Source organism: Colletotrichum spaethianum (assembly GCF_022836535.1).
Source record: "Colletotrichum spaethianum MAFF 239500 DNA, contig21, whole genome shotgun sequence".
NCBI classification, from domain to species: Eukaryota; Fungi; Ascomycota; class Sordariomycetes; order Glomerellales; family Glomerellaceae; genus Colletotrichum; species Colletotrichum spaethianum.
Window position 1 is genome coordinate 853,407 of NW_026054791.1, and position 18,427 is coordinate 871,833.

General features: G+C 55.1%; 6 protein-coding genes across 6 annotated transcripts; 3 read left to right on the plus strand and 3 right to left on the minus strand.

Moving 5' to 3' along the window:
• Positions 1–2,617: 2,617 nt before the first annotated feature.
• ColSpa_08202 (nucleoside transporter FUN26) lies at positions 2,618–4,067 on the plus strand (the record flags this gene model as incomplete). The annotated part of the gene is made up of 2 exons (XM_049274414.1): positions 2,618–2,802; positions 2,873–4,067. 2 exons carry the CDS (start codon positions 2,618–2,620, stop codon positions 4,065–4,067), a joined length of 1,380 nt encoding a protein of 459 aa, XP_049130371.1.
• A 508-nt stretch (positions 4,068–4,575) lies between these two features.
• Positions 4,576–5,816, minus strand: ColSpa_08203 (inositol-pentakisphosphate 2-kinase; the record flags this gene model as incomplete). The annotated part of the gene is made up of 2 exons (XM_049274415.1): positions 4,576–5,483; positions 5,546–5,816. The coding sequence occupies 2 exons, from the start codon at positions 5,814–5,816 to the stop codon at positions 4,576–4,578; spliced, it is 1,179 nt and encodes a 392-aa protein (XP_049130372.1).
• Positions 5,817–9,106: 3,290 nt separating this feature from the next.
• On the plus strand, positions 9,107–11,313 carry ColSpa_08204 (mitochondrial distribution and morphology protein 34; the record flags this gene model as incomplete). The annotated part of the gene is made up of 2 exons (XM_049274416.1): positions 9,107–9,373; positions 9,901–11,313. The coding sequence occupies 2 exons, from the start codon at positions 9,107–9,109 to the stop codon at positions 11,311–11,313; spliced, it is 1,680 nt and encodes a 559-aa protein (XP_049130373.1).
• Positions 11,314–13,328: 2,015 nt separating this feature from the next.
• On the minus strand, positions 13,329–14,198 carry ColSpa_08205 (protein AF-9; the record flags this gene model as incomplete). The annotated part of the gene is made up of 2 exons (XM_049274417.1): positions 13,329–13,900; positions 13,958–14,198. 2 exons carry the CDS (start codon positions 14,196–14,198, stop codon positions 13,329–13,331), a joined length of 813 nt encoding a protein of 270 aa, XP_049130374.1.
• A 1,144-nt stretch (positions 14,199–15,342) lies between these two features.
• ColSpa_08206 (uncharacterized protein) lies at positions 15,343–16,292 on the plus strand (the record flags this gene model as incomplete). Its single annotated transcript, XM_049274418.1, has 2 exons — positions 15,343–15,455; positions 15,524–16,292. The coding sequence occupies 2 exons, from the start codon at positions 15,343–15,345 to the stop codon at positions 16,290–16,292; spliced, it is 882 nt and encodes a 293-aa protein (XP_049130375.1).
• Positions 16,293–16,413: 121 nt separating this feature from the next.
• ColSpa_08207 (pre-mRNA-splicing factor SYF2) lies at positions 16,414–17,361 on the minus strand (the record flags this gene model as incomplete). Its single annotated transcript, XM_049274419.1, has 1 exon — positions 16,414–17,361. One exon carries the CDS (start codon positions 17,359–17,361, stop codon positions 16,414–16,416), a length of 948 nt encoding a protein of 315 aa, XP_049130376.1.
• Positions 17,362–18,427: the final 1,066 nt, after the last annotated feature.

Below are 18,427 nucleotides of genomic sequence, written 5' to 3' on the forward strand. Positions count from 1 at the left end.
GGGAGGCCTCACTATTACGGCCGTGACCACAAGCGCGCATGAAGCGGAGCAGAACACGTCTCGAGATATCGCAAATATGCACGACATACTTGCATCGCAGCATCTTGCCATCACGTGGGACGTGGTCGCAGAACGGGCCTGGGGCGTGTTACCGTTTCGGGTAGTAAGGTGAGGCTCAAGACGAATCGTCCGTGAGTGCTTCACCGAAGTGTTGGGTTACGTGAGAACACGGATATTGTTATTCTCATATCCTACCGCAGGAATACCCGGCGAGTGGTAAGCGGCTCCAGAGCTGTGACTTGAAGCGGAAAGCAACCGTTGATACCGTGGTGGGAAAATGCTGAGAACACCAAAGGAAGATGTGAACAAACATGACTTCAATGTAAGTTCAATCGAGTTTATCGACTAGGGAAACTCAGGAGGGTGAGTTTAGTCTTATCATATTTACATCATTTCCCCCGGCGTAGACACCCCGTTCTTGCTCGTAACACCATCAGACTCCAGGCGATGAATACCACCGCGATGCCGCAGTACGCGAACAGTCTGATCATCGAGTACCATATCGTATCGTCGTTAACCGAGTGCGCGAACTGCTCCATCTCAGCCTGGAAGTGCACGCACCACAACAGAAGGGCATTAAACATGGCTGGCCACCTCGCACATGTCATCTTTGGAACTGTCAGTCGAAGTGAGAGCCTCGGTGTAGACGGTCCTGCCAGCTTTATCAATGCAAACCTAGGAGGCGTCTGTTGTTTACCAGTCGTTGACGGGATTGAGAGTGATGGCAGTAGCGGATGTGATGACCACCGCCAGCACGCAATACATGTCCATAATACAACCAAGTCCCTCTCCTAGAGGGTCGAGGGACGACCTCTGAGCATTAAAATCGTCTCATCCGACTATAGAAATTCGGAGAAGCTGATGCTATTATTTCAAGAAGAAGGCTGTTAGCGGAGCCGCTGACCTATACTCTACTGCCGTCGGACGAAAGTGAAATCAGTCGTAAGTGGTCCAACAAGTATAATCTTGAAGATCTTGGTGGTAGACTAGATGTGCAAGCTCGAACTCTCGTTCTATTTGTTGTTTGATGTGTAATCTGCACCAATTCAGTATGCTAAATGACGAGATAGCTCATGCACGTAGTCGCAATGATGGGCGGGACGTCGACCGCAACAGCGAGGATGGCCACCGGCCGGTGCTTGATGACAATGACCTTTGTTTATTTGCGGATAAAGTGATGGAAGTTGTTGAAGAGGTGATATAGAGTGGAATTTCCATGATTTGAGCGTTTTCTGAAGACGCCATAAAGCCGAACTTGCTTTCGTAGAACCCGCAAAGCGTCTCTGGGTTATACATGCTGGTCCGAGCCAGCGAATGGCCGTTTTATATAGCACGTCTACAGACCACAATATACGAGAGTAGTATCCAGGTCTAGAATGACCATATCATGGAGAATTAAACTCTCAAATCGCCTCTACAGACCCTCGCCAGGCTGCAAACATTGATAATGTGACCGTGAAGCCCTCGTTTCCCGGGCGGACTTCCATACTGCGGTCGAAGAAGTGAGATGAACTGGCTCACCCCTGCCGTCAATTAGTCGACCTCAAGGCATCGGAGACTACATCCAAGCTAATCGTCGCGATCGTATGATAACGGGAAACACATATTGGAACATATCCCAATGTCGTCGTCTCTGGCTACTTAGTATCATCTTCACTAATATCACAGCCGTATCAGCCCTCAACGAGGAGTGACTTTGGATGTCGCAGAGCCTTGAAGCATACAATCGGTAAGGCTGAGGAGACACGTCCCGGTGCTGATTCCTCACATTAGAATCGCTCGATATTGACGCCAGGTTGATCATGGTGACTGCGCATACCTCTAGTTGTAGTATGGCTCGAATGCACGGCGTTGAGGCAGCACTAGTAATTAAGATGGGGCGGATGTTGGGGGCCTAGGAATAAGCTTGTTCGACCTTCCACCACAGATGGCAGCGCAAGGACCCGTTCGCTGGGCACGGTTATGTCACCAGAAGCGCAGCGGAGCTCGCTGAGGTAATCGGTGCACCTGAGCCCCCCACGCACCCCCCGCCGTCCGCCCGGAACCAGCCCCAGATCTAAGAAGCGCGGCGCGTGGTCATCGACTTGTCCCCCCATCTGAGTGGACGACAGCAATCTGGTGAACGCTGCACATGATTGCTTGTCTCTCCTCTTTCTGTTCCTCGACCAAGGCACTTGTTACTTGTTGTACACGTTCTTCGTCGTGATACGGATACCTTTGAAACAGCGGAGAGGCTCGGTCTTTACTGTACCTACTTTGACTGGTCCACGGAGCCGGCGCATGTGGGAGCAGTGAACGGGGGGAGATATCGGCAACGGTTACCGACGACGCAGCGCGTACCCCCGGATTTCGACGATCAGTGAAGAAGGCTGGGTTTTCTGGACGAAACACCGACGCTTTATTCCCATAGCGACTATCCAGCCGATCGATTGCGACACTACACCGAAGCACCCGAGCCCCCAAAGAACCGTACGACAGCGGTTCGCTCTCTCGAGTTGAGCTCGACCTCCGTCTCCATCTGCACCGACGTCCCGAAAGGGAAACGAGACAGTCCAAGATGGAGCGCATCAGGGGACTGTTGGGGAAGCATCAAAAGCCGGATCGCCAGGAATACGAGCCCCTGGCCGAAGAAGGCCGTGAGCTCGATGGCTCCGCGCCGCTGGAGAGCCAGGAGGAGGTGCCCTTCTCCTGGTCCGAGTACATCATGTTCGCCTGGTTGGGCATGGCGATGCTGTGGGCATGGTATGTTGACATCTCTCTTCCGTCTCCCGAGTCCCCTCTGCGCATGCAACTGACAGTCTGTGTCCCTCAGGAACATGTTCCTCGCCGCCGCGCCCTACTTCCACGTCCGCTTCCAGTCCGACCTTTGGATCTCGCAAAATTTCCAGTCCGCCATCCTCACCGTCTCGACCCTGACCAACCTCACGGCCATGCTAATCCTCACAAACATCCAATACACGGCCTCGTACCCGTTTCGAATCAACCTTGCCCTCCTCTTCAACTGCGTCATCTTCTCCCTCCTAACGGCATCCACCTCATTCGTTCTCGACGCCTCCCCGGCCGCCTACCTCGCCTTCATCCTCCTCATGGTCGCCTCGAGCTCCTGGGCCACTGGTCTCATCCAGAACGGCGCCTTCGCCTTCGCCGCCTCTTTCGGCCGCCCGGAGTACATGCAGGCCCTCATGGCCGGCCAGGGTGTCGCGGGAGTGCTGCCCCCGATCGCGCAGGTCATCACCGTCCTCGCCGTCCCCGAGAAGGCCGCCGGCGCGGAGGACGACGTCCGGTCCCTGAGCTCCTCGGCATTCGTTTACTTCCTCGCCGCCGTCGCCGTGTCCATCTCGGCCCTCGTGGCCTTCATCCCGCTCGTCCGCCGCCACAACCACATCGTCGAGACCCGCATGGTCGATCGCATGGCTGAGTCCCTGACCTCGGTTGAGGAGGCCGAGCGCGCCGCCCGCAAGGTCGTCTCCCCGCTCCGCCTCCTCAAGAAGCTGCACTGGCTCGCCGGCGCCATCTTCATGTGTTTCGCCGTCGCCATGTTCTTCCCCGTCTTCACTACCAAGATCCTCTCGGTGCGGTACCCGGGCGACGAGAAGTCCCCCTCGGGCTCGCTCTTCCGCCCCGCGGCCTTCATCCCGCTCGCCTTCTTCGCCTGGAACCTGGGCGATCTCTCGGGCCGTATGGCCACGATTCTGCCCTTCTCTCTGCGCCACCGGCCCGCGGCGCTCTTCGCCGTGAGTCTCGCGCGCATGGGCTTCCTGCCGCTATACCTGCTCTGCAACATTGGCGGTCGCGGCGCCGCGGTCAATAGCGACTTCTTCTACCTCGTCGTCGTGCAGTTCCTCTTCGGTCTGACCAACGGGTGGCTGGGCTCGAGCTGCATGATGGCGGCCGGCGAGTGGGTCGACGAGGGCGAGCGCGAGGCGACGGGCGGCTTCATGGGCCTGTGTCTCGTGGCTGGACTGACGACGGGCAGTCTTTTGAGCTTCACGGTTGGGGGTATTTAATGGGGTTTCATATATGGGTACGGCGTTACGGGTGTATCCGAATAGCTTGCATACGTTGCTGTTCACTCGGACGGGGGATTTTTAGATCTGGAGCATGATGATAACCATGATGAGAGGTATGGTAGTCTAATACACTGCCTCACCACGCACAATCTTGCAAGGGTTTGCTTGACACACTGCTGATATCGAGGCCGGGCTTGGGTCGTTATCCTGCTCTTCTTCCCATCACAACTGTAGCATTCTTTTTGTACCAATACTTGGAGGGACGACAGAGGTAGCAAAGGAGTCAATGAAGCCGGCAAAGACGAAGGAGGCAGAAAAATAAACGCGGGGGAAATGTGATGGAGATACTAATAACATTATCCAGAGGTATGGTTAGTATGCCATCACGCGCCTCTGAAGCATCAATGTTACACCAGCGTTGTTGGTAACTAGTCGCTATTAAACATTACGCTTTAATACATGATAGTTATACACTGTTGTACAGATGTGACCGCTCCTGTTCCACTCATCTCTGGAGCGCGCAGTTCTTCATACACCCACGACCTGTGTACCACCCTTCGTCGACCAAGGCCTGTTCCTTATCTCGCCATTCAGTAAACTTCCAGTCCGCATTCTTTTTGTCGAGATCGGCGAGTTTCGCCTCGAAAGACTCTGCCACGACAGTCTCCTTGCCACCGATGTTTTGAACCTTGTACCGCATGTAGAGGGAGCAGTCGCGCAGCGTCATTGCCGTGCAGAACTCTTCGTCGTTTTTGTTTGCCAGCAGAGGCCCACGAGAATCCTTCGCTACCTGGTGTTTCTTCAAGAGCGTAAGGAGAGCCGTTTTCTTCAGCAGCTCGTAGAGGGTAGAGGCGTGCTTGTTGTCTCCGAAGCTGCTGTTCTGGAACAGGCATTCGAGGGCCTTCTGCCGCACACCCTCTTTCCCAATAGGCGTTGTTCGCTCGGGATCCAGCCACAGAGGACAAGGATAATCTCGCGGGTCCAGGCCTCTGTCTTTGTTGCTGGCAAACTTCTTGGCCGCAAGGGCGCAGCATCTGCATGTGTTGGCGTCTTTCGGGGCCGATGGTGACTGAGCCAACCACTTGGGCTTGAATTCGACGACGCGCTCGTCTTCGCTTCTCGCACGCATACTTTCGATCATGAGAACCAGATCCCAACCGGCAATCTTGTCACCTCGAAATTTGGGTGGTCGCGATTTCGACCCAGGTGGTGCCGAGTCCATCGCTTTCAGTACTTTATGTAAGTGCCAGACAGCGTCCGAGTGAATCCTTGCCCACGTCACCTCCGCCAACATATCCGCGCGGTAGCTGAACAGGGGTGCAATCTTTTCCCAAAAGAACTTGTACTGCTGTCCTGGTTCGTAGAACGGCTTGGCGGGGTCTTTGTTTTCCTTTGGAACCCTCAGTAGAAATCCTATGGCGCACGAAGTTAGCAATGCTGGACTCGCAAGTCCTGGGTAGGGCACCTGAACTAACTGGTCAACAGGTCGGCCTCGGTCCTGTCCTTGTCGTGCTGTCGCTCATACTTGGTGTAAAGAAACGCAATAAACAATACGTTGGCAGCGCCCTCACCGACATACACAGCGTGTGTCCAGGGCCTAACGTGGACTTGATCGGTCACCTTCACTTGTATCGAGAACACTTTGCCCGAGGGGCTGTGTGGTAATGGTACATCTTTGGAAGTTGGCGGCTCTGCTGAGGACATGCGGGCAGTCAGGTCAGTGGGTATGGTCATGAGTTTAGCCATTTTTAGGAACGAGCAATGGCCCCTATGCGACGGCGATGGTAACAGTTTGCCAGTCGAAGGCTTCTGCCCAGATGGGATATTGGGTGGGCAAGGTGAGGGTGACTGTATCTGAACGGAATGAGGCGTATAAGGCAACTGTTACGACCTTTGCGAGACGACCGTAGTAATCGATGATGATCTGGCAAAGGTGGGAGAAATGCCCATGGTGAGCAGCAAGGTCGAAGTGCGGCAGGCGATGTAGCTTGGGGGCCTTTCTCGGCTGAAAAAGACGGCTTACTCCAATCGAGGGCACTAAACGATTTCGCATGCGCACTTTTCCCCAGGATGATGTCTCGAGGGTACCTTCTCTTGCCTCAGCTGCCTCTTAGCCTTGCCGGATTGGGATTTGGAGTCTGGCTGCGGAGCCAAGAAAGCAAGACGATCCGACGGGTTGCGCCTCACAGAAACGTAGAGAGATAGAGGGAGAGAGAGAGAGAGTAGCCAAGGTAACTCGTGGTTCCCCACATGCGTACAGCCAAATCGAAGGTTGCTTGTCGATAGCGCGCAGCGTTGCCTCGACCTGTGGTTTCCTTTGATGTGTAGGGACTTTTGAGCGATGGCGACAAGGGTCCATCTGACGTCTGTTGCTGTGTTGCAACGGGGCGTCCTCCGTCTCCCCGTGTCCCTCCTGCCTGCTCTTAGATCTTTGTTGTTCTTTCGAAGGCAGCGGTATCCCGGGATGACGACAGAATTTCCCCTTCGGGTGTGGAGCAAAAAGTTGGCTGATTCCGGTGTTGGCGCGCTGGGTAAGCCGAGAGAGATTCTTTTTCCGTCAAATCATTGGTACCTTGAGGAACGGTAACGGTAGCAGGCAAGTTCCTTGGTTCAGCAGAGGCTGGCGAGGTGACCAATGAATCCTCCCACACCCGCAACAAGACGTTTGCCTCAAAACTTTTTTTGGTCATGTTTTGGGCTTTTGCGAGCCGTTGGACAAGACGAGGTTGCCGCAACGCCTCGAGGTACCTGTGTTACCTAAGTCTTACCCCACAGTCTCGCGAGAGGTTGGATCCTCTTTCTCATAGTACCTTGGTGTGCGGTTGCAGTCTGCAGATGGAGTACCAGAATTCCTCAGAGGGCCCAGACGTCTTGTCAAGAATCCCATCCGACGATTTGCTACGGCACGCGTCGAACCCCACATACTTGACGTGAATGCCCTGCATGGAAAAGAAAAAATCAAGAAAGCGGGCTTTGGGGTTGCTGCATTGGCGACGACGCGCGATTCTTCGGCCGGACTGAGCCGGAGGAGGACCGAAACCTGGCCTGTGCAGCGCGCAAGTGGATGGGCTTTCGTCTTGCTCGTGTCAGGCAACCCCACCGGCAGCTCCAACGCCCATGAAAGAGCCTAGAGCGCATTGTGTCGTCTTCTCCTGGCCGGTGTCGTCCGTTGGCCCTCTTCCTCCGTTACGCGGAGCATTGCGGAGAAAAGATGGCCGAGGGACTGGGGCAGGAAGGGTGGTCTGTGGAGAAGGGGAGGGGAAGAAGGCATTGGACCGGAGACGGACAGCAAAGAGGAAAGAAGGTACGGACGCTGGCTCTGGGCAGATCATATTTGACGGTCAATGTCGATCATGGCCAAACGGATCAGCGACTGGACAGCGGCCGAGAAAGCGGACGCGCTGCTGGACCCGAGACCCGTTCGAACGCTGCGATTTGATCACCCTTTCTTCCCCTGCACTATGCCACGGTACTAAACCGAGATGCATCACAGTGGATGGTATGACGGCCATGCCAATTTGGCTGCCAGGTTCAGCCTTCATGCAAATGCATCCGCCCGAAAGAAACGGGCAGTGTTGGCTGGCCGTCACCGTCACCTCATGCTTCTACTAACGGTGCCCTGATGTCGGACCACATGTCTGTCGGCGTCGTCCCATCTTTCGCTGACAGCCCGTCCCTCGTGATCGGCCCCCAATGGCGACCAACGCTCCCACGCGATGCGATGGCACCCGGAGAACCGGGTTTTTACCCCCAAAGGACTGGAAATGAACAGACCAGATCTCGTTGAAGAGTCTTTGCGACCCTCGAAGTCCCCGCCCCCAGATGGTTCGCGCGCTTGCGGAAACGAGAGACGCCGGCTCCAAATCGTCCATCGTCTTTTCTGGGCTGTAAGGTTTGGCAGGCACATCTCTTGGCCTATCAGCGGCCTTCTGCGGGACGGTGATCTGTGATACCTCGGAGCTTCATATGACAGATAGTACCTTGCCTTGAAAGGCCGATGGGAGACCTCGCGTGATTCGCATTACCCGCTAAACTGCCACCGTCTGGTTCATCTGCAACCTGGCAAGCAAAAGTCGGCCATGGAATGGAGCAACCGGCCCAGCAGCAGCGCTAGGTGCTTCCGGCGCATAGCATCTCATTAACCGTTGGCATTGAACCCTGAAGGAGGGTTTGTTTCCTTGGGTGTGGGTGTTGTGGGTGCTGCGAGCGTGTGTGTGACTTACGGGATTGTCAAGAAACCGCGGCAAGCAGGGCGAGGTTGCAGGCCCTCCTCCGAAACAGTGGGACACCCTCCCTTCCGGTCTCTCCCTTTCCCTCCCTCCTTTTGCCAGAACTGTGGCTTAGGGGGCGCCCGTCACGCTGCAGGCCGTTGTAGCGTTGGTGTGGGCGGGTCGTCCACCGTCCTCCCCAAGTTGGGACACGCTTCACCCTTAGCGCTCCACTCAGTCGCCCTCGCAGCGCCTCCTGCACGCGACACTCGCAGGACCCGACCCCAGCAAGGAGTCGCCCAGAGTCGCAGCACCCAGTCAGAAACCAGAGAAAAAAGTATCAGAAATTTTGCAGGTGGAAGAAAAATTTCGCGCTAAGGCCGCACCGCACCACCCTACCTCCGAGTCTTCCCTCTGCTTTCCGAAGAGCGAAAGCCTCCAGGAGATACATAGTAGTACCACCCGACCAGCGTCATTCGCCGGAAAACGTACACACGCCCAGGCTGCACCACCACCACCACCACCACCACACAACACAGCTGGATCTACAATCAATCGACCATCTCCAACATATCCCTCCCTCCTTCTCCTCCCGCACCTCCCCCAGATTATCTACGGCTCTTCCCTCCCCGACTCTACCATCTAATTCCATCTGCTCCTCAACGAGTCCGTCCCACTACCTCGACTAGACATCATCGCAGAGCTTCCGTCATCGATTGCATAGCCATAAACACATCCCCGATCGAACCTCCTCCTATCGTCGCCCCGGCCCTGAGGCCTATACCACCTCGCCCTTCGATGGTTGGCCGCAGTTAAAGCCATTTCAACATGGCCTTCAATTTCAACTGGTCGCCGCTCACGGCCGATGCCGAGTTCTACCAGCGCGCCCGAGAGATGCTCACGACCGCCTTGAACAAATCACCGAAGCCCCCGATCATTGTCGATGACATCCTCGTTACCGAGTTCAACTTGGGCTCCGTGCCCCCGGAGCTGGAGATTCTAGAGATTGGCGACATTGCCGAGGACCGATTTCGTGGCATATTCAAGATGTGCTACTCCGGCGACGCCTTCTTGACGCTGAAAACCAGAGTTCAGGTATGCCCGATTTTTTTTTCTTCCCCTTTCCCCCATCCATTGTCCCGCAGCCGCTCTGGCCCTCCTTGCACGTAGACTCGCGGAGACAAAGCTCTGTTTCGCAGCCGCGGTAATGAGCTCACCATTACCCGTACCACGACTCCACGCACGACCTCGCCATCACTTTCGTTCCAGCGCGACTGCGCTGCACCGAAACGTTTCTGCGCCTCGATTTCAGCTCCATGCCAGTGCCTGGAATGACTGGATCCCCTCCACCCCAAAGCCGAGACAGCATCAAGTGATGCTTTCCTCAAAGACATCGTCAATTCACCAATCCCACATCATTTCCACCTGTCAGATGTTTTCTGCGAATCTTACTCCAGACATCCCGGCATTTGTTTTTCCCTCACCAAACATTTCTTCCCCTAGCCGCGCCTTTGCATTGAAGTCGAAATTACCTGACCGGGATCCGCGTCTCGGGTTCCCTCTTCGGCCCTCCACAAAAAAACGGACGTGCGTCATAGCAGTGCTAATATATCAACAATCAGGCAAATCCACTGAACACCTACCTGTCTTCCAAGCCGGGGTTCACATCACCGCAACCATTGGCGGCCGCGTCGGGTCTTACTATCCCGCTGTCAATAACTCTCTCCGAGATCAAGCTTTCGGCCTTCATCATCCTGGTCTTCTCCCGGCAAAAGGGGCTGACCCTGGTCTTCCGCAATGACCCGCTCGAGTCGCTCAAGGTCTCCTCGACCTTTGATTCGATACAGTTCGTGCGCGATTATCTTCAGCGCACTATCGAGGCCCAGCTGAGGAATTTGATGATGGACGAGCTCCCCGCCATTATCCACCGCCTGTCACTGCGCTTGTGGTGTCCCGACTCGCTGCCAAAGGAGGAGGAAGCGCCCAAGGAGGACACCGAGGAAACAGAGGTCGACCCCTTGGCGAGTCCGCCATTGGATCCCGTCGACGCCAACGGCAACCTTCTCGACGCCAACGAAGTCTCGTCGCTGTCGCTTGAAGGGGGCCCGGAGGTTCAGTCACTCTTCTCCCAGAAGAACCTGCTGAGGCTTGCTGCTCTGAACGACTCCCACCGTACATTCTCCCTCTTCACGCCAGGCATCCGCGATGTTGTGTTTAGAGCCTGGACCGGACCTGCAGTGTCCGAACCCACTAGCACACCGCCAACTGCGACGCCCAGCTTGTCCAAGACTAACTCCTTCCATGGAACCTCCACTACGTATACTTTCTCCGATACTGGCAGTGCTGCTCACGGCCACCTCCCATCTCGGCCTTCGATGGTGAGCCTCAACTCGGCCACCACCGGACTGTCTCTGGGTGCCGGTATCAGGTCGAAGTCGTATGCTGGTCGGAAGAAGAAGACGAGAGTCGTCAATCTTCGACGGTCCAAGAGCGAGGTCGGCGAGACTCCCGAAGGCAGCGAGACGTGCTCAGAGATGGCATCCGACTCTGCCTCCGTCGCTGGCCCCTCCACCGAACCCCTCATGACTAGCTCTATTGCTGAGGACCCCGAGGAGGAGGAGGAGGAGGAGGCCCTTGCGAACCTGGCAGAGTCGACCCCTAGCAAGGTCCGCTTCAGCCCCACGGAGAGGACTCGCTTCCCCTCTAGGCCTCCCTTGCAGCCGGATTTCTACGCTGCGCCCAAAGGTGTCCCTAGCGTGCCCATCAAACTGGACAGTACCCGGGAAACTGAGAGCGCTGCTCAGCCTCAGCCTCAGACGACTGAGAAGGTTGAAGCTTTCCCCAGTGAGAAGGCCAACGCAGAGAAGCCGCGCCAAGGCGCGAGCTCCGAAACCTCATCTGTTTACGAACAGGCCTGGATCATGAAGATGGCCGGCGAGATTGCCCGTCGCGTTTACGACGAGAAGAGCCGCCATCCGAATCTCTGGGACGAGCGGGAAGACGTCCCGCCTCCGGCCTACGAGGCATCAACGTAAAATCATTTGCTTTTTCAGGCAGGTGATTTGCCGTACAAACTGTACAAAACACCAACATACATCCACTTTGCTGGACTACATCTCCTTTCCGTCTGTTCCATCACTTCCTCCTCGCATGGCGTTACGGGGAACATCTTCAACTTTGGAATTTTTTGGGGGGCGAGAATGAGTCGGTCAAAGAGACCGCACTCTTCTTTGCACCTTTTGCTGTTAGTGTTAATGTGTAGATACCGCATGGCGTTCGAATGGGAAACCCAAAGGGGGTTGGGGGTCATCGGCATCAAAAAAAGAATGGGATCGAGTCGGAGAACCACGGCCTCTTCTCCGAACATTTTGGATTCTTCGGGTTGGGATCACCAAGAAAGGGAGGCCTACCAACCACATACTCATGCGACTGATGATTTGGAGAGAAACAGCCTCGCTCATGCCCGTTTGACGACGGCCGTTTTTACACACAGAAAAGTTATCAGCGCTGCTATTTTTTTTTTTTCAAAGGGCCGCCTGCGAGGCGCGCACCCTTTACCACAACCAAACCACTTGTTTCCTTTGTCTTTGCTTTGGATCGTTTGCTGCGGAATCATCCCCACCGGACGAGAACCTCGACGGGCCTTCGGATGGGTAGAGCTGGTGTGTATAACACAAGGGAAAGGGCGGGGTCGGCTTTTGATATCCGATGGATTTCTAGAAGAGGAGGAAGACGGTGATGGAAGAAGGAAATATCGTGGATACCATCACTACATCTCAATTTTTTTTTTGCGAATTAGGCCTGACTCAGAGACCGAGTCTAATGGCGATAAACCCATGTCAATTAGGCATGTTGGAAGAATCAAACACTCCCATCTTCTATGCATACTCTTTGTCCATCCCTGCTTCATCTGTGACTGTTATCTAATGTTGTTCTATGCGACAACCTTGGCTTGATGTCTCCGTACCCAGTACTCGCGCTCTCTGGGAGTCCCACCACACCCTCATTTATACTTGTCAACCCGTTGCTCGTTACCCTGCGCATCCTTCAACTTCTTCCGGATTGACTCTTCGTCCGTGGGGGGCTCGTGACGCTTTTGAGTTGGCAAAAGCCCATGAGGAAGCGCATCGGTCATGGTTACATCTTGCCGACTTGGGGCTACCGGCCGCCGCGTCCACGCAGTCATTGAACCCGCATCGTCCGTTAGGGTAATGTCGGGAATTTGCCCATAAACCACGTCAGGACCGTGAATGGGACAGGAGAGATGTGTACGGTTTGCTGTAAACCGGCCCTGACGGCGGTGCGTTGAAGGACACCTCGGACACTGATGGTAGCTCAGCGGTGACTGGCGGCTCAACATCGGAGGCTGGATCGGCGTTGAAGGGTAGTTTGAGCGGAACAAATTGCTTGCTCTTCCTGACTCATTATTCGACGAGTCCGTATCTGGACGGCAGACAGGAACTTTTAGTAACCGCCTCGATTGTAGCGAACGTATTGTGTAGTGTTGACGCTGAGCAGCCCAGTGGTCCAGATTCTCATCATCGCCAAGGTGACAAGCGTCGGCGTCCAAGTGCCTATGATGGCGTGGTGGCACGAGATCAGCACCCAATATCTCATGTTGTTCCATCGAAGAGCCCGCTTCTGTCATATCAGTGTCCATACCGTGTTCGGGCTCACAGGTAGGCCTGCTGGGAACTCTGTTTGTGGAACGTCCATTGAGTGGGCTCTCGTATCCCGAAAGGCTAGCCTCTTCGTCATCGACAACCGCCATTAACTCATCGCCGCCTCCACCTCGAAGGCCAAGTCGGGAGCGTCGTCGGTAAATCATCCAGTGGAATGCGACTGGTGCCAAGTAGGCCGCTATTGCCAGCAGCAACAGCGTCTCAGAAAACGGAGCACCATGCTCTGGTCCCTAATTTCCACGGCAGATAGTCTCCAACTCCGCCTTGACACGTTGCCGCTTCTCTTCATTTTTCGTCAGCGTGACTGACTGATTGGCAGTTGTCGCCGCCCTGCGAGAAGGTCGTCTGAATCCTGGGTTCGGCGGCTTCTAACCGGCCGTCGTAGCAGCAGCGTTCTCGGCTTTCAGGGAGGCCAGCTGGGCCTCCTTCTCCTTCAGAGTCTCCAGCTGTTGCTTGGCCATCTCTTTTACCTTGGCTTCTGCCTCCCTGAGCTTCTTCACCTCGATCTGCTCTGTTTCCAGACTGAAGGGCTGGCCTGGCTTGTTCACCGCGGGCAACAGCGCACTACGCTCCCACGCCACCTGTACGTTCGATGTTTTCTCGGGCAGAGGCGGGATCGGCTTGTTCTTGCCCTTGCCTCCCTTGCCGACAGGGTGGCCCTTGGGGTGCGCGCCGGATGTGAGAATTTCGTAGAAGGCTTCGTACGGTTCGTTGAAAAGCTGCTCGTCAAAGGCCCATGCACGTATCTCGCCGTCGTTCTGCCGCAGCATCTGCTCCTTCTCGGCGTCGGTCCTTCCGTACGGGTGTAGGCGAAGGTTGTGGTATAGAGTCTGGGGCTTCTCTCCAGACTCGGAGGCGTAGTACATCTTAATGGTGATCTCGAATTCTCCCCATCCGGTTTCTTGAATCAGAAAGGGCTTCCCAGGCTCGCCATCGATCACTATGGAGAATTAGCACAGGCGCCATCGCAAAAGATGCCGGAGTGAGAGTGACATACTGCGCACGTGGTTGGGAATAGACTCGTGGAGCTTGAATTGAACTCTTCGCAGCCAGTATGTGATGTCGGTGTCATCGATGGCCTTGACGAATACCTCCCACGAGTGGGTGTGGTCTTCAGGGACGCCCTCGGGCTTGGGGTTGGTTTCGGGATCGAAGGGGCGGGCGGTCGTGCCGTAAATGAACGGGCGCTTGATCTGTGTGCCCTTTACGCGCTTGCCGAGGCTGCTGGGCGGCGCCATTTTGGTGTGAATAAAACAAGTAGTACGATTGATAGAGTGTAGTCTGGTCGAAAGGACAAGTAGAGTGTAAGTGTGTTGGGGATGTAGTGGGGAGAAAATGGTTCACGAGCGAGGACGGCAAGAATTAAATGGTTCCTGCAGCCGACCTTGACAGCCTTACGGCGAGATTATAGTGGGGCTCGGACTGAACCACCTCAGTCAATAACGACCGAGCTCTGGGTCTTGTCCTAGAGTGAGTGGACTTACCTTTTTTGATCCACGGCCCAAGTCGTAGGAAAGAGTGACATTCCTTCACCATCTTGAACTATATGCAAGGTAGGTAATAGACGTGTGCAATATGACGACTTCAATGTATGAGCTAGAACGTTTTGGTGACAAACGTACTTGCTAGGAAAAGGAAACTGTGACTGATTCGTCACCTTGCACTTGGAGGTAGCTTCAGTTCATTTATATATGTCTACCTAATGAAAGCTGCTCAGCCATGGATAAAAAGGCATCGGCTCTGGTCACAAACGTTAGATTGAATTTTAGCATCTTCAGCTAACCACTGAGATACTTTGACACCGTCGTTTTCGGGCTTTGGCAGCATGAGTGGCCATCAGAGTTATTGGACAAGCTCCCACATGACGCGGCAGGTAAAGCAAGCACTTGTGTGTTGCCCTAAACTCCAGATTGAGAAGAGCATCCATCGTATTCTATTTTCAACGAAAGTTGACCGACCTGAGTGTACGAGGATGCGTCACTGTGGATGTTTTTAGTGTCACAACGACAGAAGCCGTTTAGTAGAGGTTCAGGCACTGGGCCATCAGATCTCACCAATGGGGAGCTTCGGAGCCAGCTGCCACAACCCCTGTAGCTGCAACCCTCTAGCTGCAGCGTCAGGACCCCTGGCAGGATTCCACTGAGGAGCTGGGGAGCTCTCGGCCGGATGATGATTTCATGACTTTTTAGCAGCTTTGCACCCGCGTCCGCAACGGCATCGAACCACCTTTCGGAAGACACTGGCAGCTAACTAACGCCGAACCCGGCCGTCTCTCCAACAACGTCGATCCAGCTTCTCATTCAGCTCATCGCATTCTCACAGCAAAACTCTCGTCTTGACGTAATTGGTCGCGCGGCCACTCATCTCACATCACCCACTACCATGTCAACCTCAGCCGTCGCTAAGAAGCTGGTCGTGTGCGGAGGAAACGGCTTCCTCGGGTCAAGGATTTGCAAATACGCCGTCGCAAGAGGCTGGAATGTCACATCCATCAGGTACGCACGCCCACGAGGCCCTCGACGGCTCGTTTCCTCTCTTCACCACATCTAACATGCTTCAACAGCCGCTCGGGCGAGCCCAAATGGTCCGCTGTGACCTCATCACCGGCCCCTCCTCAATGGGCACACAAAGTCTCCTGGGAGCGCGCCGACATGCTCAGCCCCGTGACCTACGCCCCGCTCCTGAAGGGTGCCGACTTTGTCGTCCACAGCATGGGTATCCTCCTCGAGGCCGACTACAAGGGCGTCATCTCCGGCCAGGAGTCTCCCGTCTCGGGCCTGCAAAAGGCCTTTGCCCCCGTAAAAGACCGTGGCGTCGACCCCCTCAAGACTTCGTCCGAGGGTGGTGACCTGAAAACCGCCAACCCGAAGGACCAGTTCTCCTACGAGGTCATGAACCGCGACAGCGCCATCGCCTTGGCCAAGCAGGCCAACGCCGAGGACGTAAAGGCTTTCGTGTACATCTCGGCCGCCGCCGGCGCTCCCGTCCTTCCCGCACGGTACATTACGACCAAGCGCGAGGCTGAGAGCACCATCGCCAGCGAGTTTCCGCGCATGCGCGGCATCTTCCCGCGGCCGCCGTTCATGTACGACAGCTCGAGGAAGTTCACACTGCCGCTGGCTGCCATGACTGGCGCCGGTGCGCTTTTCAACAGGCTAACGGGAGGTGTGCTGAGCGGGTTCATGGGCGCGAGCGGGGTGAAGCCCCTGCCGGTCGAGACCGTCGCGGAAGCAGTGGTGGAAGCGCTCGACGACGTGAAGGTTCAGGGTCCGGTTGAGGTGCCCGAGCTCGAGGAGCTGGCGAACAAGGGTTGGAGGAAAACCATGCTGTAATGCATGATGTTGTATTTGTAATTGTGTCATAGACTGTATCATTGCCCAATGCAAAAGCCCCCTCACAGGCTTGATATCCTCCTGGCCTTGCCTTTCCTGTAGTATCCCAAACGCCCGCGCTTTAAATCATGGTTCCTCTCTCGAAGCTGTCCCGAATCTCCGCAGTGTACTTGTTATAGAAGCGCGCCAGCTTCTGGTTGAACTGCTTGTTCTTCTCGTTGATGTACGTGACATCGCCGTCGTCGCCGTTCTGCGCCATACGGTCCTTCCTCTTCTTCAGTCTGTTCTCCTCGGCTCTCCTCAGGTCTTCTACAAGCCGGTCGACAGCGGCCTTGTCCGGCTTGTTTTGCGCAAATGTGGTCGAGTCGGCTGTCGAGTAAAAGGAACCGTCCTTGTCTACGGCAATGAGTTCTCCGTCCTCTGTTTCGACGATGTCGAGGCCGCCCGAGGCAGCCGCGCGCTCGATGGCAGCCATCTTGTCCTTTTCATACTTCTCCATATCCGGAGCGATATTCCTGAGCTGGCGCTTGTACACCTTGTTGCTCTCGGCGGTGTAGTCCTGGAAGGCGTTGTTATCGCGGTGCGCCTCCTTCTTCCTGACGTGCTTGTCCCATTTCTCGCTCTCGTCGATCGTCCAATCCCACGCGCGTTTGCGCTCAAAGTCGCCGCCGGCGTCCTCGACGTCGGCCTTGAGCAGCTTCTGCGACGCGATGGCCTGCTTGCGGTGGATGGCCGTGAGCTGGCTCGGGTCGGACGCGAGACGCTGCGACTCGAGCGTCGCCTCTTTGAAGTTTTGGTCGGATGAGCTTTTGGCGCGGGCCTTGAGGGCCTTAAAGCGAGCCATGCGATCTTTGGCCTTCGCGGCGGCATCTTCTGCTGTGGGCTGTGATGATGATGATGCTCCTACCGGTTCTGTGGGCGCAGGAGGGGCGTCTTTTATGGCAGGATTAGGCTCAGTCTCTGTCGTCTCAGTTTCTTTTAGGGGGGCAGAATTCGTCTTCGCGGTCGGTTTCGCATCTTCCGCCGCAGCGGACCCGGTGTTTGTCTTTCTCTTCTTTGAAGGAGGCATCTTGGGTTTGTTTTGTGCTAGTGGTGGTTGTTATTTGCTTGAGGGCGAGCGTGTGTAGGCTGTTCAAAAGTCGCGATGGGTGGTTCCGGAGGGTCTTGTGATGTGATGCAAAGTGACGAGTGAGTGGGACATCTTTGAGGATCAGACTTGCGACTCGACCGACATTTCTCCGAGGGAAGGATCAACTAGCGTTGCTCTGTACCAATAACCCCATCCAAGTATTGAAATCGATGCTCTGATTGGACAAGTTCCACATCTGATAAGGATAAGCATAGTTGCTGCTTCAACATCAGCTTTGCGTATATGGACCTGTTGGGCACCACCACTTTCGAGGTTCGACACGAACCACAGAATACCTAGAGATACAAGAGGCAGTGCAACAAAATCTGTACTTCATTTCAATTCATTTTCTTTACTTCCGAATAAACTGCAGTAGACACGGATTGACGAGAGGTTGGCAAAGTTGATTGTTTGACTTCATCAACATCACCGACTCACTAGTCAATGCGGCATCTTTCCCTAGTTGTACTGACACAAATCTAACCCAACAAACTCCTTCTGACTATTAGAACATGTTATATAGTTTCTGGATGATCCGGTAGTACTGACTTCAGGTTGCATCTATTAGGGTCTCAGTCCCTGACATATTACCTCCTCGCCCGGCCATGGCCTAGCCCCCCACTTCCCCCGGCTCTTCCTGTATTCAAGGCCGCGAGGTAATATATTCAGTTGATCACTTGCTCCTTTCTCACCGACTTCCGAGCTGGTTCGCAAAGCTCATGCACTCTCTGAAGATGTCTGTCCATGTCCTTGCGTTAGTTCTCCCCGCAGTCTCCATTTTTACACGAGTTGAATGTGCACCGCGAGTCCCACTCCATGATTGTTTGACTAGGCTGGCCGCTGCATTTTTCGCACCGGTTTGCCTCGCAAACGCGTTAATGCACTAGTTTCTTATCGGCATGCGAGGTCGAGCGGCTGCCAGCTGTGAAGGAGGCGTCTGCCTTGCAGGAGTCACTCCAGAAGTTTCCAGTGTGCCTGAAATCGGAAGAACCACTTACCTTACCCA